Genomic DNA, 27,142 nt, shown 5'->3' on the forward strand with positions numbered 1-27,142 from the left:
TCACTCGGCGAGCGATGCGAACGCCTCCTCAGCCGCCGACAGCACGCCGTCGCCGTCCGTGTCCGCAGCCGCAAAGGGTAGGCCTCGCGCACGCGCCTCGAACGCCGCCAACCGCTCGTCAAACAGCGGCTCGCGGCCTGTGGCGCAGCGTACGCAAACCTCGAGGTGCGAGCCGTCGATCACCAACTCGTCTCGCATCGCGGTGCCGTAGAAGCGGCGGATTGTGCTCACGTCGCTCTCCTCGGGCGCGGCTCCAAAGGTGAGGAGGTAGAAGTCCTCTCGCTCACTGTCACTGGCAAAGGCGGCGAACACTTGCGTCGGCGCGGGCAGCGGCGCGAGCGGCTGCCCAAGGGCTGTGGCATACATGCGCGTGTGGTGCACGACGACGCGGATCTGCCGGCCGGCCTTGAGGATGTTGGCGGTGCTGAAGGGCTGCACCCCGAGGCGGGCGAGCCGTTCGGCCAGCAAAGGCCCGAGCGCGTCCTCAGACTGCCCGGTGTAGGCAGAGAGCACATCCTCCTCCGCCAGCGCGCCAAGATTAGCGCGGTAAGATCCCTCGAGGTCACTGGCAGCCTGCGCCGCCCTCTTTTCTGACGTCGGGGGGCTCAGCAGCGGCGGCACCGGCCACGGCTCGATCAGCACGATGCCGGCCGCCGGCAAGCCCAGGACACCGGCCGCGACCGCCACGTGGTGTGCAAGGAACGAGCCGAACGAGGCGCCGCCGAGGAGAAATGCGTCGCCCGCCGCCCGCCGACGCATCTCGCCGATGATGAGCTCGGCGTACTTGAGCGCCACCTCGGGCAGCGTAGCCTCAGCCAACGCCGCGGGATCGCCGGTGCTGAGGTGCTCATGCTGCAGCGCGTAGAGGTCTCCCTCTGTCGTGAGGGTCGAAAAGAGCGTCGCCGACCCATGGAACGAAGTGACGGCAAAGAGGGGGGGTGACTCGGACGCCCCAGACCGCAGCATGAGCAAGCAGTCCCCGAGGCGCTCAAAGCCGGCCCCGGGCTGTGCCGGAGCGAGGCCGCCTGCCGATGGTGTTGCGTCAAGGAGCACGGGCGCAGCAGTATCGGCATCAGCGGAGGCCGCTGGTGCAAAGAAGTGCGCCAGCTGCCGCGTCGTCGGGTAGTCGACGATGAGCGTGGCCGGCAGCACTGTGGCCTCACCCGCCGCCGCCTGCAGCTGGTTGCGCAGCTCGACTGCCCCAAGCGAGTCCAGCCCAGCCTCCATCAGCGGCGCATCAGCATCGACATCAGAGCCGGCCGTTGATCGGACCACGTCGAGGATAGCATCGAGGGAGACAGCGTTGCGCGCAGCGGCGGGTGTGGTAGGGGAGTCCAGCGCAGGCGCAGCGACGGCGGGCTTGGTAGGCGTGAAGAGCGACAGCATCGCCGGCACCGCCGCAGCTCCGCCCAGAAGCCGGTCCCAGCGGACGATGAACATCCCTTGCACAGCTGGGCCGACTGCGCCGAGCGCAGAGGCCAAGGCGGGGGTAGCAGTTGCCATGGTGATCAGGCCAAAGCCGGACGCCTGTATCCGCGCGTTGATCGACTCCTCCGCCGCCATGCCGACCTCGCCCCATGGGCCCCACTGCACCGACGAGGACGCGAGGCCTTCGGCACGCCGCAGCGCGCTCGTGGCGTCGAGGCAGCAGTTTGCAGCTGCGTAGTTGGCCTGGCCAGCGCTGCCGAGCAGCGCCGACACCGACGAGAAGAGCACGCACGCGTCGAGCGGCGAGGCGGCGCTCGCTCGCTGCAGGCCCCAGCCGCCGACCGCCTTGGGAGCATACACTCGCCGGAAGGCATGCGCCGTCTGGGAGCGGAGCAGGCCGTCTGCTAGCACGCCCGCCGCGTGCCACACGCCAGCGAGCCGCGCCCCATCGCCGCCAGCAGACGCCCAAGCAACCAAGCGCCGCACGTCCGCCTCCTCGGCCGCATCGCACGCCGCAGCCCGCACCGCGCAGCCAGCCAACGAGGCGAGGCGAGCGCTCCCTACCGGCGCCATTCGCCCGCCCCGAGAGGCGAGGACCAAGCCCGCCGCCCCTCGATCGCCGAGCCACTCGGCGACGAGCAGGCCGACGCCGCCAGTGCCGCCCGTCAGCAGCTGGAGGCCGCCAACGCCGCTCGAGCTCTCTGGCGGCGCGTCGAGGCGGCTCAGCCGCGGCACCCTCGCCCCGCCGTAGCTGGCCACGGCCTCCGGCTCGGTCGGCGGCAGCAGCGAGGCCATTGCCAAAAGCTCCGCCGTCGAAGGTCCTGCGCCGTCGACGTGCGAGAGGCGGCTGCCCGGCGCCTCGGTGCGGACGGTGCGGGCGAGGCCGAGTAGGCCAGCCTGGGATGGGCGTACCCTAGTTGCGGCGCGCACGGCCTGCGAGCCTGGCCCGAGCAGCCACAGAGGCAAGGGCTGCGCCGCCAGCTGCGGGCGCACCAGGTGCAGCGCAGCCTCGATGCAAGGGAGCGACGGGGCGGCCGGTGGGCTGCTCAGCGCGAGGGCAGCAACGGCTCCGCTGGAGGTGCCTTGGGCTGTCACAGACGCAGCGACGCGAGCGAGCGGCGGTCTGGCTGCTCCCACGGTGAGCGAGGCCACGTGCGGGAGCGGCTTGTCTGGCTTGCTCTGCCACCAGCCTTCCCGCAGCCCGTTGGCCAAGAAGCGCTCGAGCGCCTCGGTGAAGGCCGCGTCGCGGTTGGCCAGGCAGCGGTTGATGACGTCGATGTGCATACCCTCGAGTCGCAGCGCGACCGCGGGCCCGTAGAGCGAGAGGCTGTCCTCTGTGACGCCAGGAAACATCTCGAGCCAGGTCGACCAGCGGCCAGTCGAGAGCGGCATCAGCACCGCCGGCTCTCCGCCGCCGCCGGTGGAGAAGGGCTTGACGCTGGCGGCGAGCATGTGCAGTGCGTGGCGGCACTGGCGGTACACGGGCAGCAGCCGCTCTAACTGCACGACCAGCGCCTCGAGGTCCTCGTTCGACGCCCCGGCCGGAAGGAGCTGCGCGGCGATGAAGTGAGGCAGTGCGCCCTCTGGCAGAGACCGCAGCTGGGGGAAGCGCGTCCACACATCCGCGCCCATCTCTACGCGGAGGTGTATGAGAAGCACGCCCATTGCGGCGAGGCGGAGGCTGGTGAGCATCTTGGGCACCGGCAGCTCCTCTGGCACAGCGGGAGGCGGGTCGAGGAGCACCACGCGGCGAGGAGAGCCGCCCTTCTCGCGCGCCGCGTTGGCGACGTGCTGCGCGAGGACCGCGCCAAAAGACGCGCCGAGCAGGTCAAAGGGCGTCTCAGCAAAGACCGCAACCAATGCAGCTGCGTACTCGCTAACCATGTCCGCCGCGCCAGCCGGGTCGAGGGCGAAAGCCTCCGAGCCGTCGAGGCCACGGTGCCGGAGTGCATAGACGTCGCACGTCTCGAGGGCGCCGCTCCACAACCTCCCGTAGCCGCGGTGGTCGCCGAGAAGGCCGTGGGCGATGACAAGCGGGGGCTGCGTCGAGGAAGCCTTGGCGCGCCGCAAGAGGAGGAGGCTCGGGTGGCGCGGGTCGACGACCGAGGGCTGGACTCGTTCTTCCGCGGCGTGGGCAGTCGGGGGAGGGTCGTCATCGGGAGTGGTTGTGCGGCGGTCCTGCCACACCGCCCTCAGAGCCTCGAGCGGCTCGACGCCGGGCTCCTCCGCGATGGCAGCAGCGAGGCTCAGGGCTAGCCCGCTCGCCTCAACCTGCGCCTCGCTTGCTGCCGCCGCAGGAGGCGCGCTCCCGCTCTCGGCCGCTCGCATCAGCGTGTAGGCCACCGGCCTCCCTGATGGCTCTGCGGCATCGTCACGCGGGGTAGCTGCGTCTAGTGCCGCCCTCAGCGGCTGACGAGCGAGCACGGTCGGGCTCAGGCGCTGCGAGGGCTGCCGCATCAGCCCGAGCGTGCCTGCCAGCCCGACCCGCGGCTGCGCCGCCAGCCACGCAGCAAACTCGAGCGCTCGCTCCGAGGCAGCCTCGACGCCCTGCCTGCTCTCTTGAGACTGGCCGCCGCGAGCCGCAATGCTCTCCGCCTCGGCGACCCGGTAGTCCGCGGCCTCGCTCAGCACCATCCCCGGGCCGCTCACCTCGCCGTGCAGCGCGCAGACGAGCGGGAGATGCAGTGCCAGCAGGCCGGCGAGGGCGGCACTCAGCTCGGTGGACGAGTCGTCTGCAGAGCCCTTCCAGCTGGTGCTCGTCAGCACAAGCGCGCGCGCGCCTTGCTGCCTCGAGGTGCTGAGCAGCTCCTGAAGGGCCGCCTCGAGCTGCCTTGCGAGAAGCGAGGCCCGCACGCTAGTCAGCTCGACGGCTGCAACGCCCGTGGTGTCGTCCAAGGCGAAGCGAGCCGGCGGCACGGTCCCATCCGAGTCCGCCTCGGTCGCAACAGCGCGCCACTCAAGCGTTGGGTTGGTTGGTGCCTTCTCTGTCCCGCGACGAGCGCCTTGCTCCTTCATCGCGCGCATCGATCGCACTTGCGCAAAGGCCTCCTTGGCGAGAGTGCTCCGCTCGAGTGGCGAGAGGCGGAGCGCGGCTCCAGTGGGCGCGGTGTCCACCGCCGCTGCGAGTCGCCACGCCCGCGCCTGCGCCGCCGCCGCCGTCGTACACACGTGCTGCACGAGGCCGACGCCTTGGGCCTGCGATGCGCTCAGCTTCTCATCGCGCAGGTAGAGCTGCATCGCGGTGGCGTGCCCCACCACCTCGGAGAGGCTGCGCGTGAAGAGGCCGGCCGGCGTGAGGCCGCGCGAAAGCTCGCCATACTGGAAGGTGGCGTCCTCAGAGGCGACGATGCAGTCCGTGTGCAGCGCGATTGCCATGCCGCCGCCCAGCACGGTGCCGTGTACTGCGCTGATGACCGGGACCGGCAGCGTCCGCAGCGCGACAAAGCCGGCAAACAGGTCGATCGACCTCCGCGCCGCCGCCGTCGAGGTTTTGAAGGTGTCTCGGCCGAGCCGGTGCGTATTGCCGCCCGGACAAAAGTGCGACCCTCGCCCCTGCAGAACCACCGCCTTGACTCGAGTCGGCGGCTGCGAGCGAAGCCACTGCACCGCCCGCAGCATGTCGTCCGCCATCTCAGCGCTTATGGCGTTGAAGTGCTCGGGGTCGTTCAGCTCTAGCACGGCCACGCGAGCCGCTCGGTCGACGCTGAGCTTGACGAGGGAGCCGTCGCCGCTGGGCAGGGTTGGGGGCTCGGAGAGGAGCAGCGCCTCCTCGGGGCAAACGGAGAGAGCGGAGGGGGCGAGGAGGTCGAGAGTGGGATCCACGGAAGGCTCGGATGTTGCGAGCGAGTGCCACTCGGTGACGTACAGATGCCGCACGCGCTGCGCTGACGCGTCGAGCGACGTTTCGAGCGCACGCGACTCGAAGCCGGCCAGGCGCACGCCCGCCGAGGCGGCGCCGCTGGCGACGACCACCCCGACCGCCTCGCCGCCCTCCCGCTCCGCCACCGGCCACGCCGTGCCGCTCGCATCCGCCAGCGCCGCCTCGCCCACAGAGAAGGGCAGCCGCGTCACGCCCTCCCCTGCCTCGGCGAGCAGCGAGGACAGGTGCAGCGAGCCGTCGAGGTCGGCCGGGTGGACGCGAGTGCCCTCCTTGCGCGAGCGGCGGCACAGCCGGCCGACGGCGACGCCTGCGGCGCGCGAGACGGCCGCCAGCTCGAGCGTGCGGTACCGAGGGCCGTACTCGAGGCCGACCGAGCGGAGATGCGAGTAGAGCGAGGCGGCGTCGACCGCCTCGCCGCACGAGGCGCGAGCCGCGGCGAGCGAGAGGCCAGGGAGCGGGCCCGACGCGGCCGATGCGCCGCCGGCGCAGTGAGCCGTCGACGCGTCGCCGCCCCCCTCGGAGGTCAGCTCGAACTGCTCCTTGGACACGACCACCCTCACCCGCGCCTCGCTCAGGTCGCCGTCCAGCACGAGCGGCTGCAGGAAGAAGATGCGCCGCAGCGACGCGCCTCCGCCGCCGCCAGAGAGGGCGACGCACGCCGCGCGAGCCATCTCGAGGTAGGCGGCGGCGGGGAAGACGACGCGGCCCCGCACGACGTGGTCGGCGACGAGGGCGAGGAGGGTCCCGCTGGCCGGCGAGGAGAAGGCGTCGGCCTGCCGCCCGTCGGCGTCCGCCTCTCGCCGCTGGAGGAGCGGGTGGGGCGCCTCGCGCCACGCGTAGCGGCGGCGAGCGTAGACGCGCGGTGGCGGGCTGCTCGTGGTGAGCGAGGGAGGCGCCGCCTCGATCACGGCGTGGGCGATGGTGCCGCTGTACCCAAACGAGCTCACCCCGACCACGCCCTCCCCTCCCCCCGCCAGCCGTGCGAGCCCCTGCGTCGGCAGCGCCGTCGGCCGCGCCGACGCGCCGAGCCGCTCGCCCACGAGCGGGTTGAGCGACCGCAGCTGCGCGTTGCCCAGCCACGTCGAGCAGCCCACCGCCGCCGCCGCCTTGGCCAGCCCGAGCAGCCCCGACACCGGCTCGGCGTGGCCCGCATTCGCCTTGTGCGTCCCGAGGCAGAGAGCCGCGCCGCCCGCGCCTCCCAGCGCCGCGGCGAGGGAGCCCGCCTCGGTGGGGTCGCCGAGCGGCGTGCCGGTGCCGTGCGCCTCGACGCCACCCACCGCCGTCGCCTCGCTCGCCGCCTTGCCCAGCGCCGCGAGGAGCAGGGCGCGCTGCGCCGACCCGTTGGGCGCCGTCAGGCTCGCGCTGCGCCCGTCCTGCCGCACCGCGCTCCCGCGCAGCGCGAGCCCGGCCTGGCTCGCCGCCGCGCCTCGCAGCACGAGCGCGGCGGCCGCCTCGGAGCGGACGTACCCGTTGGCTCGCGCGTCGAACGTCTTGCACCGCCCGTCGGCAGAGAGCATCCCCGCGGCGGCGGCGCCGAAGAAGGGCAGCGGGGACAGGTTGAGGCTGACCGCGCCGGCGAGCGACAGGCCGCACTCGCCGCCACCCGCCGCCAGCGCCGCACTGTGCAGCGCCACGAGGCCCGACGCGCAGGCCGCATCGACGCTCATGCAAGGCCCCTGCAGCCCGAGCGCAAAGGAGACGCGGCCGCAGGCGATGGAGATGGTGTCTCCAGTGACGGCGTAGGCAGAGGCGGAGGCGCCCGCCGGCCTGAGGGAGGCGAGCAGCGCCCAGTCGGGCCGCTCGATGCCGAGGAAGACGCCCGCGTCGCCGCCGAGCAGGCTCGCACGCCGCTCGCCCGCGCCGTGCAGCGCCGCGTAGCCCACCTCGAGGAAGAGCCGCTGCTGCGGGTCCATCGCCGCAGCCTCGGCGGGCGAGACGCCAAAGGAGCGGTTGTCAAAGTGCTCGACGCGGCAGAGGAAGCCGCCGTGCGAGGCGGCCGCGCGCTGCGTCTCGCTCACGCCCTCATGCTCCTCGACCGACCAGCGAGACGCGGGCGGTGCGCCGATGGCGTCGGCCGACGCGCTCAGCCCTGCCCACAGGGCGCCGCGCCCGCCGCTCGACGCGGGCCAGCGAGCCGCGAGGCCTTGCACGGTGAGAGCCAGCTGGGCCGAAGGAACGGTCGAGGGAGCGGCCACGGCAGCCTCAGTCCCAAGGAGCCGCCCCACCACGTGCGCCGCGATGGCGCGCGCCGACGGCTGGTCAAAGATGAGAGTCGGCGCGAGGGCGGCGCCCGTGGCCTCTCGGAGGCGGCTCACGGCCTCTGTAGCGCCGAGCGAGTCGATGCCCGCCTCCATGAGCGGCGTGTCGGCGGTGAGGCCGCCTGCGCCGGTCAGCTCCTCCAGCACCGACAGCACGGCCGCCTCGACGTGCGGCTGGCGCGCCGCGGGAGGCAGCCGCGAGAGCGCCCTGCCCATCTCGCTCTCCACCGCTGGCACGTCGGCGGCGGCGGCGGCTGAGTGCGATGGCGCAAAGGCGGAGAGCGCCTTTGGCACGACCGGGAGCAGGCCGAGGAAGCGGCTCCAGTCGACGAGGAGCAGCATCTGCACCGCGGGGCCAGCGGCGCCGAGGGAAGCCGCCAGGGCGGGGGCAGCCTCGGCAATGGTGATCAGGCCGTAGCCTCTCGCCTTCAGATGAGCACTGGCAGCCTCCCCTCCTGCCATGCCAACCTCGCCCCACGGGCCCCACTGCACCGACGAGGACGCGAGGCCGGCGGCACGTCGCAGCGCGCTCGTGGCGTCGAGGCAGCAGTTGGCAGCCGAGTAGTTGGCCGCTCCGCCTGCGATGAGGGCGGCGATGGACGAGAAGAGCACGCACGCGTCGAGCGGCGAGGCGGCGCTCGCTCGCTGCAGGCCCCAGCCGCCGACCGCCTTGGGAGCATACACGCGCCGGAAGGCCTGCGCCGTCTGGGAGCGGAGCAGGCCGTCTGCTAGCACGCCCGCCGCGTGCCACACGCCAGCGAGCCGCGCCCCATCGCCGCCAGCAGACGCCCAAGCAACCAAGCGCCGCACGTCCGCCTCCTCGGCCGCGTCGCACGCCGCAGCCCGCACGGCGCAGCCAGCCAGCGAGGCGAGGCGAGCGCTCTCTGCCGGCGCCACCCGCCCGCCCCGAGAGGCGAGGACCAAGCCCGCCGCCCCGCGATCGCCGAGCCACTTGGCGACGAGCAGGCCGACGCCGCTCGTGCCGCCCGTCAGCAGCTGGAGGCCGCCCACGCCGCTCGAGCCCTCTGGAAGCGCGTCGAGACGGCTCAGCCGCGGCACCCTCGCCCCGCCATAGCTGACAACAGCCTCCGGCTCGGCCGGGGGCAGCGCCGAGGCCACCGCCACCAGCTCCGCCGCCGAGAGTCCGGCGCCGTCGATGTGCGAGAGGCGGCTGCCCGGCGCCTCGGCTCTCGCCGTGCGGGCGAGGCCGAGGAGGCCGGCGTGCGAGGGGCGCACGCGTGCGGCGGCGCTGCAAGGCTGCGATCCGCCACTGCTGAGCAGCCACGCAGGGAGAGATTGCGAGGCAGGCTGCGAGAGCACGAAGCGGAGGGCCGCCTCGACCGCCGGCAGCGCCGAGGCCTTGGAGGCGGTGGCGAGCGCGACGGCGGCGGCGCCGGCCTCGAGCGGCAGAGGCGCGGCTGGGAGCGAGCCGACCGGCCTGGCGCGGGCGCCGAGGACGAGCGTGCGCAGTGCAGCAGCCGGGGCAGCGACGAGCGGGACGAACTCGGTGACGTAGCTGTGAGAGCTAGCAGCAGCCTCTACACTCGCAGCAGCCGCCTCGGCGCTTGGAGCAGCCTCGCGCCACGCGAAGCGGCGTCGCTTGTAGAGGAGTTGCGCCGGCGCGGCACCGCTGGTGCTGCTGAGAGGGGCCCGCCCCTCGAGCACGGCGTGTGCGATCGTGCCGCTATACCCAAACGAGCTCACCCCGACCACGCCCTCCCCTCCCCCCGCCAGCCGTGCGAGCCCCTGCGTCGGCAGCGCCGTCGGCCGCGCCGCCGCGCCGAGCCGCTCGCCCACGAGCGGGTTGAGCGACCGCAGCTGCGCGTTGCCCAGCCACGTCGAGCAGCCCACCGCCGCCGCCGCCTTGGCCAGCCCGAGCAGCCCCGACACCGGCTCGGCGTGGCCCGCATTCGCCTTGTGCGTCCCGAGGCAGAGAGCCGCGCCGCCCGCGCCTCCCAGCGCCGCGGCGAGGGAGCCCGCCTCGGTGGGGTCGCCGAGCGGCGTGCCGGTGCCGTGCGCCTCGACGCCACCCACCGCCGCCCCCTCGCTCGCCGCCTTGCCCAGCGCCGCGAGGAGCAGGGCGCGCTGCGCCGACCCGTTGGGCGCCGTCAGGCTCGCGCTGCGCCCGTCCTGCCGCACCGCGCTCCCGCGCAGCGCGAGCCCGGCCTGGCTCGCCGCCGCGCCTCGCAGCACGAGCGCGGCGGCCGCCTCGGAGCGGACGTACCCGTTGGCTCGCGCGTCGAACGTCTTGCACCGCCCGTCGGCAGAGAGCATCCCCGCGGCGGCGGCGCCAAAGAAGGGCAGCGGGGACAGCTTGAGGCTGACCGCGCCGGCGAGCGACAGGCCGCACTCGCCGCCGCCCGCCGCCAGCGCCGCACTGTGCAGCGCCACGAGGCCCGACGCGCAGGCCGCATCGACGCTCATGCAAGGCCCCTGCAGCCCGAGCGCAAAGGAGACGCGGCCGCAGGCGATGGAGATGGTGTCTCCAGTGACGGCGTAGGCAGAGGCGGCGGCGCCCGCCGGCCTGAGGGAGGCGAGCAGCGCCCAGTCGGGCCGCTCGATGCCGAGGAAGACGCCCGCGTCGCCGCCGAGCAGGCTCGCACGCCGCTCGCCCGCGCCGTGCAGCGCCGCGTAGCCCACCTCGAGGAAGAGACGCTGCTGCGGGTCCATCGCCGCCGCCTCGGCGGGCGAGACGCCAAAGGAGCGGTTGTCAAAGTGCTCGACGCGGCAGAGGAAGCCGCCGTGCGAGGCGGCCGCGCGCTGCGTGTCGCTCACGCCCTCGTGCTCCTCGACCGACCAGCGAGACGCGGGCGGTGCGCCGATGGCGTCGGCCGACGCGCTCAGCCCTGCCCACAGGGCGTCTCGCCCGCCGCTCGACGCGGGCCAGCGAGCCGCGAGGCCTTGCACGGTGAGAGCCAGCTGGGCCGACGCCGCGGTCGAGGGAGCGGCCGCGGCAGCCTCAGTCCCAGAGAGCCGCCCCACCACGTGCGCCGCGATGGCGCGCGCCGACGGCTCGTCAAAGATGAGAGTCGGCGCGAGGGCGGCGCCCGTGGCCTCTCGGAGGCGGCTCACGGCCTCTGTAGCGCCGAGCGAGTCGATGCCGGCCTCCATGAGCGGCGTGTCGGCGGTGAGGCCGCCTGCGCCGGTGAGGTCCTCCAGCACCGACAGCACGGCCGCCTCGACGTGCGGCTGGCGCGCCGCGGGAGGCAGCCGCGAGAGCGCCCTGCCCATCTCGCTCTCCACGGCTGGCACGGCGGCGGCGGCGGCGGCTGAGTGCGATGGCGCAAAGGCGGAGAGCGCCTTTGGCACGACCGGGAGCAGGCCGAGGAAGCGGCGCCAGTCGACGAGGAGCAGCATCTGCACCGCGGGGCCAGCGGCGCCGAGGGAAGCCGCCAGGGCGGGGGCAGCCTCGGCAATGGTGATCAGGCCGTAGCCTCTCGCCTTCAGATGAGCACTGGCAGCCTCCCCTCCTGCCATGCCAACCTCGCCCCACGGGCCCCACTGCACCGACGAGGACGCGAGGCCGACGGCACGCCGCAGCGCGCTCGTGGCGTCGAGGCAGCAGTTTGCAGCTGCGTAGTTGGCCTGGCCAGCGCTGCCGAGCAGCGCCGCCACCGACGAGAAGAGCACGCACGCGTCGAGCGGCGAGGCGGCGCTCGCTCGTTGCAGGCCCCAGCCGCCGACCGCCTTGGGAGCGTACACGCGCAGGAAGGCCTGCGCCGTCTGGGAGCGGAGCAGGCCGTCTGCTAGCACGCCCGCCGCGTGCCACACGCCAGCGAGCCGCGCCCCATCGCCGCCAGCAGACGCCCAAGCAACCAAGCGCCGCACGTCCGCCTCCTCGGCCGCATCGCACGCCGCAGCCCGCACCGCGCAGCCAGCCAGCGAGGCGAGGCGAGCGCTCTCTGCCGGCGCCACCCGCCCGCCCCGAGAGGCAAGGACCAAGCCCGCCGCCCCGCGATCACCGAGCCACTTGGCGACGAGCAGGCTGACGCCGCCAGTGCCGCCCGTCAGCAGCTGGAGGCCGCCCACGCCGCTCGAGCCCTCTGGAAGCGCGTCGAGACGGCTCAGCCGCGGCACCCTCGCCCCGCCGTAGCTGGCCACGGCCTCCGGCTCGGTCGGCGGCAGCGCCGAGGCCACCGCCACCAGCTCCGCCGCCGAGAGTCCGGCGCCGTCGACGTGCGAGAGGCGGCTGCCCGGCGCCTCGGCTCTCGCCGTGCGGGCGAGGCCGAGCAGGCCGGCGTGCGAGGGGCGCACGCGTGCGGCGGCGCTGCAAGGCTGCGATCCGCCACTGCTGAGCAGCCACGCAAGGAGAGGCTGCGAGGCAGGCTGCGAGAGCACGAAGCGGAGGGCCGCCTCGACCGCCGGCAGCGCCGAGGCCTTGGAGGCGGTGGCGAGCGCGACGGCGGCGGCGCCGGCCTCGAGCGGGAGAGGCGCGGTTGGGAGCGAGATGACCGGCCTGGCGCGGGCGCCGAGGACGAGCGTGGGCAGTGCTGCAGCCGGGGCAGCGACGAGCGGGACGAACTCGGTGGCGTAGCGGTGAGAGCGAGCAGCAGCCTCTACACTCGCAGCAGCCACCTCGGCGCTTGGAGCAGCCTCGCGCCACGCGAAGCGGCGTCGCTTGTAGCGAAGGGGCGTCGTCGCGTCACCGTTGGGGCTACTAAGAGAAGGCAACGCCGCCTCGAGCACAGCGTGTGCGATCGTGCCGCTGTACCCAAACGAGCTCACCCCGACCACGCCCTCCCCTCCCCCCGCCCGCCGTGCCAGCCCCTGCGTCGGCAGCACCGTCGGCCGCGCCGCCGCGCCGAGCCGCTCGCCCACGAGCGGGTTGAGCGACCGCAGCTGCGCGTTGCCCAGCCACGTCGAGCAGCCCACCGCCGCCGCCGCCTTGGCCAGCCCGAGCAGCCCCGACACCGGCTCGGCGTGGCCCGCATTCGCCTTGTGCGTCCCGAGGCAGAGAGCCGCGCCGCCCGCGCCTCCCAGCGCCGCGGCGAGGGAGCCCGCCTCGGTGGGGTCGCCGAGCGGCGTGCCGGTGCCATGCGCCTCGACGCCAGCCACCGCCGTCGCCTCGCTCGCCGCCTTGCCGAGCGCCGCGAGGAGCAGGGCGCGCTGCGCCGACCCGTTGGGCGCCGTCAGGCTCGCGCTGCGCCCGTCCTGCCGCACCGCGCTCCCGCGCAGCGCGAGCCCGGCCTGGCTCGCCGCCGCGCCTCGCAGCACGAGCGCGGCGGCCGCCTCGGAGCGGACGTACCCGTTGGCTCGCGCGTCGAACGTCTTGCACCGCCCGTCGACAGAGAGCATCCCCGCGGCGGCGGCGCCAAAGAAGGGCAGCGGGGACAGCTTGAGGCTGACCGCGCCGGCGAGCGACAGGCCGCACTCGCCGCCGCCCGCCGCCAGCGCCGCACTGTGCAGCGCCACGAGGCCCGACGCGCAGGCCGCATCGACGCTCATGCAAGGCCCCTGCAGCCCGAGCGCAAAGGAGACGCGGCCGCAGGCGATGGAGATGGTGTCTCCAGTGACGGCGTAGGCAGAGGCGGAGGCGCCCGCCGGCCTGAGGGAGGCGAGCAGCGCCCAGTCGGGCCGCTCGATGCCGAGGAAGACGCCCGCGTCGCCGCCGAGCAGGCTCGCACGCCGCTCGCCCGCGCCGTGCAGCGCCGCGTAGCCCACCTCGAGGAAGAGCCGCTGCTGCGGGTCCATCGCCGCAGCCTCGGCGGGCGAGACGCCAAAGGAGCGGTTGTCAAAGTGCTCGACGCGGCAGAGGAAGCCGCCGTGCGAGGCGGCCGCGCGCTGCGTCTCGCTCACGCCCTCATGCTCCTCGACCGACCAGCGAGACGCGGGCGGTGCGCCGATGGCGTCGGCCGACGCGCTCAGCCCTGCCCACAGGGCGCCGCGCCCACCGCTCGACGCGGGCCAGCGAGCCGCGAGGCCTTGCACGGTGAGAGCCAGCTGGGCCGACGCCGCGGTCGAGGGAGCGGCAGCGGCAGCCTCAGTCCCAAGGAGCCGCCCCACCACGTGCGCCGCGATGGCGCGCGCCGACGGCTGGTCAAAGATGAGAGTCGGCGCGAGGGCGGCGCCCGTGGCCTCTCGGAGGCGGCTCACGGCCTCTGTAGCGCCGAGCGAGTCGATGCCGGCCTCCATGAGCGGCGTGTCGGCGGTGAGGCCGCCTGCGCCGGTGAGGTCCTCCAGCACCGACAGCACGGCCGCCTCGACGTGCGGCTGGCGCGCCGCGGGAGGCAGCCGCGAGAGCGCCCTGCCCATCTCGCTCTCCACGGCTGGCACGGCGGCGGCGGCGGCGGCTGAGTGCGACGGCGCAAAGGCGGAGAGCGCCTTTGGCACGACCGGGAGCACGCCGAGGAAGCGGCGCCAGTCGACGAGGAGCAGCATCTGCACCGCGGGGCCGGCGGCGCCGAGGGAAGCCGCCAGGGCGGGGGCAGCCTCGGCAAGGGTGATCAGGGTAAAGCCGGACGCCTGTATGCGCGCGTTGATCGACTCTTCTGCCGCCATGCCAACCTCGCCCCACGGGCCCCACTGCACCGACGAGGACGCGAGGCCGACGGCACGCCGCAGCGCGCTCGTGGCGTCGAGGCAGCAGTTTGCAGCTGCGTAGTTGGCCTGGCCAGCGCTGCCGAGCAGCGCCGCCACCGACGAGAAGAGCACGCACGCGTCGAGCGGCGAGGCGGCGCTCGCTCGTTGCAGGCCCCAGCCGCCGACCGCCTTGGGAGCGTACACGCGCAGGAAGGCCTGCGCCGTCTGGGAGCGGAGCAGGCCGTCTGCTAGCACGCCCGCCGCGTGCCACACGCCAGCGAGCCGCGCCCCATCGCCGCCAGCAGACGCCCAAGCAACCAAGCGCCGCACGTCCGCCTCCTCGGCCGCATCGCACGCCGCAGCCCGCACCGCGCAGCCAGCCAGCGAGGCGAGGCGAGCGCTCTCTGCCGGCGCCACCCGCCCGCCCCGAGAGGCAAGGACCAAGCCCGCCGCCCCGCGATCACCGAGCCACTTGGCGACGAGCAGGCTGACGCCGCCAGTGCCGCCCGTCAGCAGCTGGAGGCCGCCCACGCCGCTCGAGCCCTCTGGAAGCGCGTCGAGACGGCTCAGCCGCGGCACCCTCGCCCCGCCGTAGCTGGCCACGGCCTCCGGCTCGGTCGGCGGCAGCGCCGAGGCCACCGCCACCAGCTCCGCCGCCGAGAGTCCGGCGCCGTCGACGTGCGAGAGGCGGCTGCCCGGCGCCTCGGCTCTCGCCGTGCGGGCGAGGCCGAGCAGGCCGGCGTGCGAGGGGCGCACGCGTGCGGCGGCGCTGCAAGGCTGCGATCCGCCACTGCTGAGCAGCCACGCAAGGAGAGGCTGCGAGGCAGGCTGCGAGAGCACGAAGCGGAGGGCCGCCTCGACCGCCGGCAGCGCCGAGGCCTTGGAGGCGGTGGCGAGCGCGACGGCGGCGGCGCCGGCCTCGAGCGGGAGAGGCGCGGTTGGGAGCGAGATGACCGGCCTGGCGCGGGCGCCGAGGACGAGCGTGGGCAGTGCTGCAGCCGGGGCAGCGACGAGCGGGACGAACTCGGTGGCGTAGCGGTGAGAGCGAGCAGCAGCCTCTACACTCGCAGCAGCCACCTCGGCGCTTGGAGCAGCCTCGCGCCACGCGAAGCGGCGTCGCTTGTAGCGAAGGGGCGTCGTCGCGTCACCGTTGGGGCTACTAAGAGAAGGCAACGCCGCCTCGAGCACAGCGTGTGCGATCGTGCCGCTGTACCCAAACGAGCTCACCCCGACCACGCCCTCCCCTCCCCCCGCCCGCCGTGCCAGCCCCTGCGTCGGCAGCACCGTCGGCCGCGCCGCCGCGCCGAGCCGCTCGCCCACGAGCGGGTTGAGCGACCGCAGCTGCGCGTTGCCCAGCCACGTCGAGCAGCCCACCGCCGCCGCCGCCTTGGCCAGCCCGAGCAGCCCCGACACCGGCTCGGCGTGGCCCGCATTCGCCTTGTGCGTCCCGAGGCAGAGAGCCGCGCCGCCCGCGCCTCCCAGCGCCGCGGCGAGGGAGCCCGCCTCGGTGGGGTCGCCGAGCGGCGTGCCGGTGCCGTGCGCCTCGACGCCACCCACCGCCGCCGCCTCGCTCGCCGCCTTGCCGAGCGCCGCGAGGAGCAGGGCGCGCTGCGCCGACCCGTTGGGCGCCGTCAGGCTCGCGCTGCGCCCGTCCTGCCGCACCGCGCTCCCGCGCAGCGCGAGCCCGGCCTGGCTCGCCGCCGCGCCTCGCAGCACGAGCGCGGCGGCCGCCTCGGAGCGGACGTACCCGTTGGCCCCCGCGTCGAACGTCTTGCACCGCCCGTCGACAGAGAGCATCCCCGCGGCGGCGGCGCCAAAGAAGGGCAGCGGGGACAGCTTGAGGCTGACCGCGCCGGCGAGCGACAGGCCGCACTCGCCGCCGCCCGCCGCCAGCGCCGCACTGTGCAGCGCCACGAGGCCCGACGCGCAGGCCGCATCGACGCTCATGCAAGGCCCCTGCAGCCCGAGCGCAAAGGAGACGCGGCCGCAGGCGATGGAGATGGTGTCTCCAGTGACGGCGTAGGCAGAGGCGGAGGCGCCCGCCGGCCTGAGGGAGGCGAGCAGCGCCCAGTCGGGCCGCTCGATGCCGAGGAAGACGCCCGCGTCGCCGCCGAGCAGGCTCGCACGCCGCTCGCCCGCGCCGTGCAGCGCCGCGTAGCCCACCTCGAGGAAGAGACGCTGCTGCGGGTCCATCGCCGCAGCCTCGGCGGGCGAGACGCCAAAGGAGCGGTTGTCAAAGTGCTCGACGCGGCAGAGGAAGCCGCCGTGCGAGGCGGCCGCGCGCTGCGTGTCGCTCACGCCCTCGTGCTCCTCGACCGACCAGCGAGACGCGGGCGGTGCGCCGATGGCGTCGGCCGACGCGCTCAGCCCTGCCCACAGGGCGCCGCGCCCGCCGCTCGACGCGGGCCAGCGAGCCGCGAGGCCTTGCACGGTGAGAGCCAGCTGGGCCGAAGGAACGGTCGAGGGAGCGGCCACGGCAGCCTCAGTCCCAAGGAGCCGCCCCACCACGTGCGCCGCGATGGCGCGCGCCGACGGCTGGTCAAAGATGAGAGTCGGCGCGAGGGCGGCGCCCGTGGCCTCTCGGAGGCGGCTCACGGCCTCTGTAGCGCCGAGCGAGTCGATGCCGGCCTCCATGAGCGGCGTGTCGGCGGTGAGGCCGCCTGCGCCGGTCAGCTCCTCCAGCACCGACAGCACGGCCGCCTCGACGTGCGGCTGGCGCGCCGCGGGAGGCAGCCGCGAGAGCGCCCTGCCCATCTCGCTCTCCACGGCTGGCACGGCGGCGGCGGCGGCGGCTGAGTGCGATGGCGCAAAGGCGGAGAGCGCCTTTGGCATGGCCGGGAGCACGCCGAGGAAGCGGCTCCAGTCGACGAGGAGCAGCATCTGCACCGCGGGGCCGGCGGCGCCGAGGGAAGCCGCCAGGGCGGGGGCAGCCTCGGCAAGGGTGATCAGGGTAAAGCCGGACGCCTGTATGCGCGCGTTGATCGACTCCTCCGCCGCCATGCCAACCTCGCCCCACGGGCCCCACTGCACCGACGAGGAGGCGAGGCCGACGGCACGCCGCAGCGCGCTCGTGGCGTCGAGGCAGCAGTTTGCAGCTGCGTAGTTGGCCTGGCCAGCGCTGCCGAGCAGCGCCGCCACCGACGAGAAGAGCATGCACGCGTCGAGCGGCGAGGCGGCGCTCGCTCGCTGCAGGCCCCAGCCGCCGACCGCCTTGGGAGCGTACACGCGCCGGAAGGCCTGCGCCGTGTGGGAGCGGAGCAGGCCGTCTGCTAGCACGCCCGCCGCGTGCCACACGCCAGCGAGCCGCGCCCCATCGCCGCCAGCAGACGCCCTAGCAACGAGGCGCCGCACCTCCGCCTCCTCGGCCGCATCGCACGCCGCAGCCCGCACGGCGCAGCCAGCCAGCGAGGCGAGGCGAGCGCTCTCTGCCGGCGCCACCCGCCCGCCCCGAGAGGCGAGGACCAAGCCCGCCGCCCCGCGATCGCCGAGCCACTTGGCGACGAGCAGGCCGACGCCGCTCGTGCCGCCCGTCAGCAGCTGGAGGCCGCCCACGCCGCTCGAGCCCTCTGGAAGCGCGTCGAGACGGCTCAGCCGCGGCACCCTCGCCCCGCCATAGCTGACAACAGCCTCCGGCTCGGCCGGGGGCAGCGCCGAGGCCACCGCCACCAGCTCCGCCGCCGAGAGTCCGGCGCCGTCGATGTGCGAGAGGCGGCTGCCCGGCGCCTCGGCTCTCGCCGTGCGGGCGAGGCCGAGCAGGCCGGCGTGCGAGGGGCGCACGCGTGCGGCGGCGCTGCAAGGCTGCGATCCGCCACTGCTGAGCAGCCACGCAGGGAGAGATTGCGAGGCAGGCTGCGAGAGCACGAAGCGGAGGGCCGCCTCGACCGCCGGCAGCGCCGAGGCCTTGGAGGCGGTGGCGAGCGCGACGGCGGCGGCGCCGGCCTCGAGCGGCAGAGGCGCGGCTGGGAGCGAGCCGACCGGCCTGGCGCGGGCGCCGAGGACGAGCGTGCGCAGTGCAGCAGCCGGGGCAGCGACGAGCGGGACGAACTCGGTGACGTAGCTGTGAGAGCTAGCAGCAGCCTCTACACTCGCAGCAGCCGCCTCGGCGCTTGGAGCAGCCTCGCGCCACGCGAAGCGGCGTCGCTTGTAGCGAAGGGGCGTCGTCGCGGCACCGCTGGTGCTGCTGAGAGAAGGCGGCGCCGCCTCGAGCACGGCGTGGGCGATGGTGCCGCTGTACCCAAACGAGCTCACGCCCCCCCGCCTGCCCGCCGCGGCATCCAGCCCTCGCGCCAGCTGCGTCGGCAGCGCGCACGCCACGCCCTCCACCGCAGAGCCGACGTGCGGGTTGATGCGCCGCAGCTGTGCGTTTGGCGGGGCCTGCGCCTCGAGCAGCCCCGCCGCCAGCCGTAGCTGCCCCGCCAGCCCCGCCGCAGGCTCGGCGTGGCCGCAGTTCGCCTTGAGGCTGCCCACGCAGAGCGGCGGCGACGGCGCGCGCGCAGCCAGCACCGCCGCCGTCAGCGAGCGCACCTCGATCGGGTCGCCGAGCGGCGTGCCTGTGCCGTGCGCCTCGTAGGCCGAGAGGGCGGCGGGCTCGACGCCTCCGTCGGCGAGGGCGGCCCGCAGCAGCGCCTGCTGCGCCTGCCCGTTGGGCGCGGTGAGGCTCGCGCTCTTGCCGTCCTGCCGCACGCAGCTGCCGAGGAGGGAGAGCTCTAAGAAGCCGCTGCTCTCTTCGCGCATCGCAAGCACCGCCGCGCAGCACCCCTCGCCGCGAGCGTACCCGTCCGCCGCAGCGTCAAAGGTGTGGCAGCGGCCGGTCGGCGACGTCATGCCGGCAACCGCAAACGAGAAGCCGACAACGGGCAGCAGCATCAGGTTCACGCCGACCGAGAGGGCGGGGGAGCACTCGTCCAGCTGCAGGGCTCGCAGCGCGGCGTGGTTGGCGACCAGCGCCGCCGAGCAGGCGGTGTCGTACGAGACGCACGGGCCCTGCAGACCGAGCACAAACGAGAGGCGGCCGGCCGCGACCGACATCGCCCCGCCTGTGGCGGCGTACACGCTCTTGCCGGCTGCAGACTGCGCCGCGACGCTCTGCCAGTCGTTGGCGGCGATGCCGAGAAAGACGCCCGCCAGGCTGCCGCCCAGCGCCGCCTTGTCCATGCCCGCGCCGTGCAAGGCCTCGTAGCCTCGCTCGAGGAGCAGCCGCTGCTGCGGGTCGACGGCGGCCGCCTCGGCGGGCGAGACGCCGAAGCGAGCATTGTCGAAGAGGTCGGCGCCGCTCAGGAAGCCGCCGTGCCGCACTCGCTGGCCGACGACCTGGTCCACGCCAGCCAAAGCAGCCTCCACCGACCACCGCTCCGGCGGCACCTCGCCAATGCCGTCGCTGCTCGCAGCGGCGATTTGGCGCAGCTGCGACAGCGTCGCGATGCCGCTCGGCAGGCTGGCGGCGAGACTGAGCGCCCAAGCCTGGCCACCGCTATGGGCGGCCGCTTGAGCCGCTGGGCCGCCTGCAGCTCTGCCTCCTTCGGCCGCGTCCGCCGCCTGCTCCTTCAAGTAGCCCGCGAGCTGGCGCGCCGTCGGGTAGTCGAAGACGAGCGTCGACGGCAGCGCCGCGCCCGACATCGACCGCAGCTGGTTGCCGAGCTCGACCGCGCCGAGCGAGTCGAGCCCCGACTCCATCAGCGGCGCGTCGGCGTCCGCCTCTGCACCCGCCGTCGCCTTGACCACTTGCAGGATCGCCTCGAGCGTCACCGCCCGCACCTCGCCTTGCGCATCACGAGAGACGGCAGCCGCGCCAGCCGCCCTCCGGCCCGAATAGCTGACGAGCAGCGGCGGCACCTCTGGCATCGCGCCGAGGAACTTGCCCCAAGTGAGCACCACCAGGCTCATCACGCCGGAGACAGCAGGCTGCAGCGTTGCCTGGAGGGCGAGCGCGCCCTGCTCCAAGCTGATGAGGCCGATACCGCTGGCCTGGAGGCGAGCGTTGATCGACTCGTCCGCCGCCATGCCGACGGCCGCCCACGGGCCCCACTGCACCGACGTCGCGTTTATGGCGCGAACGCGCCGGCAGGCGCCGAGCGCGTCGAGCATGCCGTTGGCGGCGGCGTAGTTGGACTGGCCGCCCGCGCCGATCAGCGCGGCGATGGACGAGAAAAGCACGCACGTGTCGAGCGGCGTCGTGGCGGCCGCCCGCTGCAGCGCCCACGCGCCGGCAACCTTGGGCGCGAAGACGCGCTTGATGGTCGAAGCGTTCTGGCCGCGCAGCAGCCCGTCCGACAGCACGCCCGCCGCGTGCCACACGCCCGCCAGCGGGCTGCCCTTGGCCACGATGGCGCCAACCATGCGAGCCGAGTCCACCAGCTCGGCCGCGTCGCACTTGACCACGCTGAAGCTGCACTCGGCGATCTTCTTGAGCTTCTCGCCGTCCGCGGGGGCGACCTTGCCGCCGCGGGCCGCGAGCACCACCGAAGAGGCGCCGCTCTCGCCGAGCCACCTGCCCGTGACCAGGCCAAGGCCGCCCGTGCCGCCAGAGAGCAGGTGGGCGCCGCGTGGCGGCGTCGGGGCCGTCTTCGGGATGCGCACCACCACCTTGCCCGTGTTGGTGCCGCTCTGGAGCGTGCGGAAGGCGGCCAGGACGTCCCTTTCCAGGTCGAAGAGCTCCATGGGCAGGCCGTGGAGCACGAACGCATCTGCGCGCGCCGTGAGTGTCCGCAACGTGCCGCACATCCACCACGGCGTCTGGTCAATCGTCGAGTCGAGCGCGATCATCGTGAAATCGTTGGAGCACGCCGCCTCGTGCCGCTCGTAGCTCCACACCGCCCGCTTGCCGATCTCGCAGAGCGCGCCGTCCTGCCGCAGCAGCGCGAAGGTGCACGCGATGAAGTCCGCAGACAGGCTGTTGAGCGAGAAGCGCAGCCGGCGGGAGCCGAGCAGCTTCGACGCGCCGAGCGCAAAGGCGCTGCCGTCGCGTGAGCTGAGCGTGCGGCCGGCGAGGCCCATCTTGTGCAGGTAGAAGTGCTTGTACGGCCGGCCGACGTTCGCCATCGCGCGGTTGCCGATGAAGAGGCAGTACTCTTGCGAGGTCAGGCCGACGCCACCGGCGCCGGCGTGCAGAAGCACGTCGTGGCCAGCCGCCGGCCGGGCCGCGAGCAGCGACATGTGCACCGTGCTCCACGTCGTCGGCAGAGTGCACGCCTGATCGAACGAGAGCGAGTCTGTGATGGCCGCCATCAGGCGCGCGTCGGACTTGGACAGAGACGCGAGCGCAGCGATGCCGTGCCCGAGCGCCGCGTCGCCAACCGACAAGTGACCGACGCCGCCCCCAGTGGCAGCGACGTGGGCGGCGCAGTCGCCGCCGGGCGGGCCCGGGTCGCCAGGGTAGGCGCCGAGCACGTTGAGCACGTCGCGGAAGTTGAGGCCGACCGCGCCGACGCGCAGCCTGACCTCACCGTGCGCTGGCTCCGACTCGTCGCCCTCCTGCGGCACCAGCCTCAGGTTGCTTATCGCCCCTCTCGCGTCGAAGTGGAGCCGGATCGGACCGCCCAGCGAGCCGGCCGCCTCGGTCAGGCGCGGCACGCGCTGGCTCGAGCCGTTGAAGGCCACCTCGGGCTCGGGCGTGCCGTTGTAGCCGAGGCCGAGCTTGCCGGCCAGCTTCGACACCGCTGCCAGCTCGGCCGTGCCCGGCCGAAGCACGTCCAGGTCGATGATCGGCAGGCGCGACGCCGGCGCCTCGGCGCGCGCTGAGCGGGCCAGGCCCAGCAGCCCGGCGTGGCTCGAGGCTCCGGCCGCCGTCGGGCGGGCGGCGAGGGTGCAAGAGGTCAGCATCCACACCGGCGCCGATGCCGCGGCCAACGTGTGCGCTCGGGCGGCGACAAAGGAAGAGGCGAGACCGGCGAGAGCGTCAGAGGCGAGGGCGCCGCCGGCGAGGCTGGTGGCTAGGAGCAGGGAGGAGGGCGGTGGCCTCGATATTGGTGCGCCGCTTGCAGCTGCGCCGCCGCGCTTCACAGAAGGCGCCGCGTGCACCACCAGCGCGGCCGGCGCAGCCTCGAACGCCTCAGCGCTCCTCTCCCACGAGGTGACGTACAGGTGCGTCGCCCTCGCCGCCGGCGCAGCCCCCAACGACGCCTTGAGCGCACGCGACTCGAAGCCGGCCAGGCGCACGCCCGCCGAGGCGGCGCCGCTGGCGATGACCACCCCGACCGCCCCGACGCCCTCCCGCTCCGCCACCGGCCACGCCGTGCCGCTCGCATCCGCCAGCGCCGCCTCGCCCACAGAGAAGGGCAGCCGCGTCTCGCCCTCCGCCGTCAAGGCGAGCAGCGAGGACAGGTGCAGCGAGCCGTCGAGGTCGGCCGGGTGGACGCGAGTGCCCTCCTTGCGCGAGCGGCGGCACAGCCGGCCGACGGCGGCGCCGGCGGCGCGCGAGACGGCCGCCAGCTCGAGCGTGCGGTACCGAGGGCCGTACTCGAGGCCGACCGAGCGGAGCAGCGAGTAGAGCGAGGCGGCGTCGACCGCCTCGCCGCACGAGGCGCGAGCCGCGGCGAGCGAGAGGCCAAGGAGCGGACCCGACGCGGCCGACGCGTCGCCGGCGCAGTGAGCCGTCGACGTGTCGCCGCCTCCCTCGTAGGTCACCTCGAACCGGTCCTCGATCACGCCCACCCGCACCCGCGCCTCGCTCAGGCCGCCGTCGAGCACGAGCGGCTGCAGGAAGAGGACGCGCCGCAGCGACGCGCCTCCGCCGCCGCCGGAGAGGGCGACGCACGCCGCGCGAGCCATCTCGAGGTAGGCGGCGGCGGGGAAGACGACGCGGCCCCGCACGACGTGGTCGGCGACGAGGGCGAGGAGGGGCCCGCTGGCCGGCGAGGAGAAGGCGTCGGCCTGCCGCCCTTCGGCGTCCGCCTCTCGCCGCTGGAGGAGCGGGTGGGGCGCCTCGCGCCACGCGTAGCGGCGGCGGGCGTAGGCGAGCGGCGGCGAGCTGCTGGTGCTGAGGGAGGGCGCCGCCGCCTCGAGCACAGCGTGGGCGATCGTACCGCTGTACCCAAACGAGCTCACGCCGCCCCTCCCGCCCGCCGCGGCATCCAGCCCCCGCGCCAGCTGCGTCGGCAGCGCGCACGCCACGCCCTCCACCGCAGAGCCGACGTGCGGGTTGATGCGCCGCAGCTGCGCGTTGGGCGGCGCTCGCGCCTCGAGCAGCCCCGCCGCCAGCCGGAGCAGCCCCGCCAGCCCCGCCGCAGGCTCGGCGTGGCCGCAGTTCGCCTTGAGGCTGCCCACGCAGAGCGGCGGCGACGGCGCGCGCGCAGACAGCACCGCCGCCGCCAGCGAGCGCACCTCGATCGGGTCGCCGAGCGGCGTGCCGGTGCCGTGCGCCTCGTAGCACGAGAGGGCGGCGGGCTCGACGCCTCCGTCGGCGAGGGCGGCCCGCAGCAGCGCCTGCTGCGCCTGCCCGTTGGGCGCGGTGAGGCTCGCGCTCTTGCCGTCCTGCCGCACGCAGCTGCCGAGGAGGGAGAGCCCGGAGCTGCTGCTCTCTCTGTCCATCGCCAGCACCGCCGCGCAGCACGCCTCGCCGCGAACGTACCCGTCCGCCGCAGCGTCAAAGGTGTGGCAGCGGCCGGTCGGCGACGTCATGCCGGCAACCGCAAACGAGAAGCCGACAACGGGCAGCAGCATCAGGTTCACGCCGACCGAGAGGGCGGGGGAGCACTCGTCCAGCTGCAGGGCTCGCAGCGCGGCGTGGGTGGCGACCAGCGCCGCCGAGCAGGCGGTGTCGTACGAGACGCACGGGCCCTGCAGACCGAGCACAAACGAGAGGCGGCCGGCCGCGACCGACATCGACCCGCCGGTGGCGGCGTACACGCTCCTGCCGATGGGAGACTGCGCCGCGACGCTCTGCCAATCGTTGGCGGCGATGCCGAGAAAGACGCCCGCCAGGCTGCCGCCCAGCGCCGCCTTGTCCATGCCCGCGCCGTGCAAGGCCTCGTAGCCTCGCTCGAGGAGCATCCGCTGCTGCGGGTCGACGGCGGCCGCCTCGGCGGGCGAGACGCCGAAGCGAGCATTGTCGAAGAGGTCGGCGCCGCTCAGGAAGCCGCCGTGCCGCACTCGCTGGCCGACGACCTGGTCCACGCCAGCCAAAGCAGCCTCCACCAACCACCGCTCCGGCGGCACCTCGGCAATGCCGTCGCTGCTCGCAGCGGCCAGGTGGCGCAGCTGCGACAGCGTCGCGATGCCGCTCGGCAGGCTGGCGGCGAGGCTGAGCGCCCAAGCCTGGCCACCGCTATGGGCGGCCGCTTGAGCCGCTGGGCCGCCTGCAGCCCTGCCTCCTTCGGCCGCGTCCTTCACTTGCTCCTTCAAGTAGCCCGCCAGCTGGCGCGCCGTCGGGTAGTCGAAGACGAGCGTCGACGGCAGCGCCGCGCCCGACATCGACCGAAGCTGGTTGCCGAGCTCGACCGCGCCGAGCGAGTCGAGCCCCGACTCCATCAGCGGCGCGTCGGCGTCCGCCTCTGTACCCGCCGTCGCCTTGACCACCTGCAGGATCGCCTCGAGCGTCACCGCCCGCACCTCGCCTTGCGCATCACGAGAGACGGCAGCCGCGCCAGCCGCCCTCCGGCCTGAGTAGCTGACGAGCAGCGGCGGCACCTCTGGCATCGCGCCGAGGAACTTGCTCCAAGTGAGCACCACCAGGCTCATCACGCCAGACACGGCAGGCTGCAGCGTGGCCTGGAGGGCGAGCGTGCCCTGCTCCAGGCTGATGAGGCCGAGGCCGCCGGCCTGGAGGCGAGCGTTGATCGACTCGTCCGCCGCCATGCCGACGGCCGCCCACGGGCCCCACTGCACCGACGTCGCGTTCATGGCGCGAACGCGCCGGCAGGCGCCGAGCGCGTCGAGCATGCCGTTGGCGGCGGCGTAGTTGGACTGGCCGCCCCCGCCGATCAGCGCGGCGATGGACGAGAAGAGCACGCACGTGTCGAGCGGCGTCGTGGCGGCCGCCCGCTGCAGCGCCCACGCGCCGGCAACCTTGGGCGCAAAGACGCGCTTGATTGTCGAAGCGTTCTGGCCGCGCAGCAGCCCGTCCGACAGCACGCCCGCCGCGTGCCACACGCCCGCCAGCGGGCTGCCCTTGGCCACGACGGCGCCAACCACGCGAGCCGTGTCCGTCAGCTCGGCCGCGTCGCACTTGACCACGCTGAAGCTGCACTCGGCGATCTTCTTGAGCTTCTCGCCGTCCGCGGGGGCGACCTTGCCGCCGCGGGCCGCGAGCACCACCGAAGAGGCGCCGCTCTCGCCGAGCCACCTTCCCGTGACCAGGCCGAGGCCGCCCGTGCCGCCAGAGAGCAGATGGGCCCCGCGTGGCGGCGTCGGGGCCGTCTTCGGGATGCGCACCACCACCTTGCCCGTGTTGGTGCCGCTCTGCAGCGTGCGGAAGGCGGCCAGGACGTCCCTCTCGAGGTCGAAGAGCTGCATGGGCAGGCCGTGGAGCACGGAGGCATCCGCACGCGCCGACAGCGTCCGCAGCGTGCCGCACATCCACCACGGCGTCTGCTCAATCGTCGAGTCGAGCGCGATCATCGTGAAATCGTTGGAGCACGCCGCCTCGTGCCGCTCGTAGCTCCACACCGCCCGCTTGCCGATCTCGCAGAGCGCGCCGTCCTGCCGCAGCAGCGCGAAGGTGCACGCGATGAAGTCCGCAGACAGGCTGTTGAGCGAGAAGCGCAGCCGGCCGGAGCCGAGCAGCTTCGACGCGCCGAGCGCAAAGGCGCTGCCGTCGCGCGAGCTGAGCGTGCGGCCGGCGAGGCCCATCTTGTGCAGGTAGAAGTGCTTGTACGGCCGGCCGACGTTCGCCATCGCGCGGTTGCCGATGAAGTAGCAGTACTCTTGCGAGGTCAGGCCGACACCACCAGCGCCGGCGTGCAGCAGCACGTCGTGGCCAGCCGCCGGCCGGGCCGCGAGCAGCGACATGTGCACCGTGCTCCACGTCGTCGGCAGAGTGCACGCCTCCTCGAACGAGAGCGAGTCGGTGATGGCCGCCATCAGGCGCGCGTCGGACTTGGACAGAGACGCGAGCGCAGCGATGCCGTGCCCGAGCGCCGCGTCGCCAACCGACAAGTGACCGACGCCGCCCCCAGTGGCAGCGACGTGGGCGGCGCAGTCGCCGCCGGGCGGGCCCGGGTCGCCCGGGTAGGCGCCGAGCACGTTGAGCACGTCGCGGAAGTTGAGGCCGACAGCGCCGACGCGCAGCTTGACCTCACCGTGCGCTGGCTCCGACTCGTCGCTAGACTGCGGCACCAGCCTCAGGTTGCTCACCGCCCCTCTCGCGTCAAAGTGAAGCCGGATCGGGCCGCCCAGCGAGCCGGCCGCCTCGGTCAGGCGCGGCACGCGCTGGCTCGAGCCGTCAAAGGCCACCTCGGGCTCGGGCGTGCCGTTGTAGCCGAGACCGAGCTTGCCGGCCAGCTTCGACACCGCTGCCAGCTCGGCCGTGCCCGGCCGGAGCACGTCCAGGTCGATGATCGGCAGGCGCGACGCCGGCGCCTCGGCGCGCGCTGAGCGGGCCAGGCCCAGCAGCCCGGCGTGGCTCGAGGCTCCGGCCGCCGTGGGGCGGGCGGCGAGGGCGCAAGAGGTGAGCATCCACACCGGCGCCGATGCCGCGGTCAAGGTGTGCGCTCGGGCGGCGACAAAGGAAGAGGCGAGACCGGCGAGAGCGTCAGAGGCGAGGGCGCCGCCGGCGAGGCTGGTGGCTAGGAGCAGTGAGGAGGGCGGTGGCCTCGATATTGGTGCGCCGCTTGCAGCTGCGCCGCCGCGCTTCCCAGAAGGCGCCGAGTGCACCACCAGCGCGGCCGGGGCAGCCTCGAACGCCTCAGCGCTCCTCTCCCACGAGGTGACGTACAGGTGCGTCGCCCTCGCCGCCGACGCCTTGAGCGCACGCGACTCGAAGCCGGCCAGGCGCACGCCCGCCGAGCCGGCGCCGCTGGCGACGACCACCCCGACCGCCCCGCCGCCCTCCCGCTCCGCCACCGGCCACGCCGTGCCGCTCGCATCCGCCAGCGCCGCCTCGCCCACAGAGAAGGGCAGCCGC

General features: G+C 74.3%; 1 protein-coding gene across 1 annotated transcript in view; it reads right to left on the minus strand.

The window, feature by feature from the left end:
• Window positions 1-27,142, minus strand: part of PKS9 (polyketide synthase) — a gene marked incomplete at both ends in the record, with an annotated part of 63,695 nt that continues 36,553 nt past the window's right edge. Inside the window, one exon of the mRNA XM_005764045.1 lies at window positions 1-27,142. This exon is cut by the window's right edge and continues 34,025 nt beyond it. Within this exon, the coding sequence (XP_005764102.1) occupies window positions 1-27,142 (27,142 nt within the window).

This window comes from Emiliania huxleyi (genome assembly GCF_000372725.1).
Source record: "Emiliania huxleyi CCMP1516 unplaced genomic scaffold EMIHUscaffold_61, whole genome shotgun sequence".
Lineage (NCBI taxonomy): Eukaryota > Haptophyta > Isochrysidales > Noelaerhabdaceae > Emiliania > Emiliania huxleyi.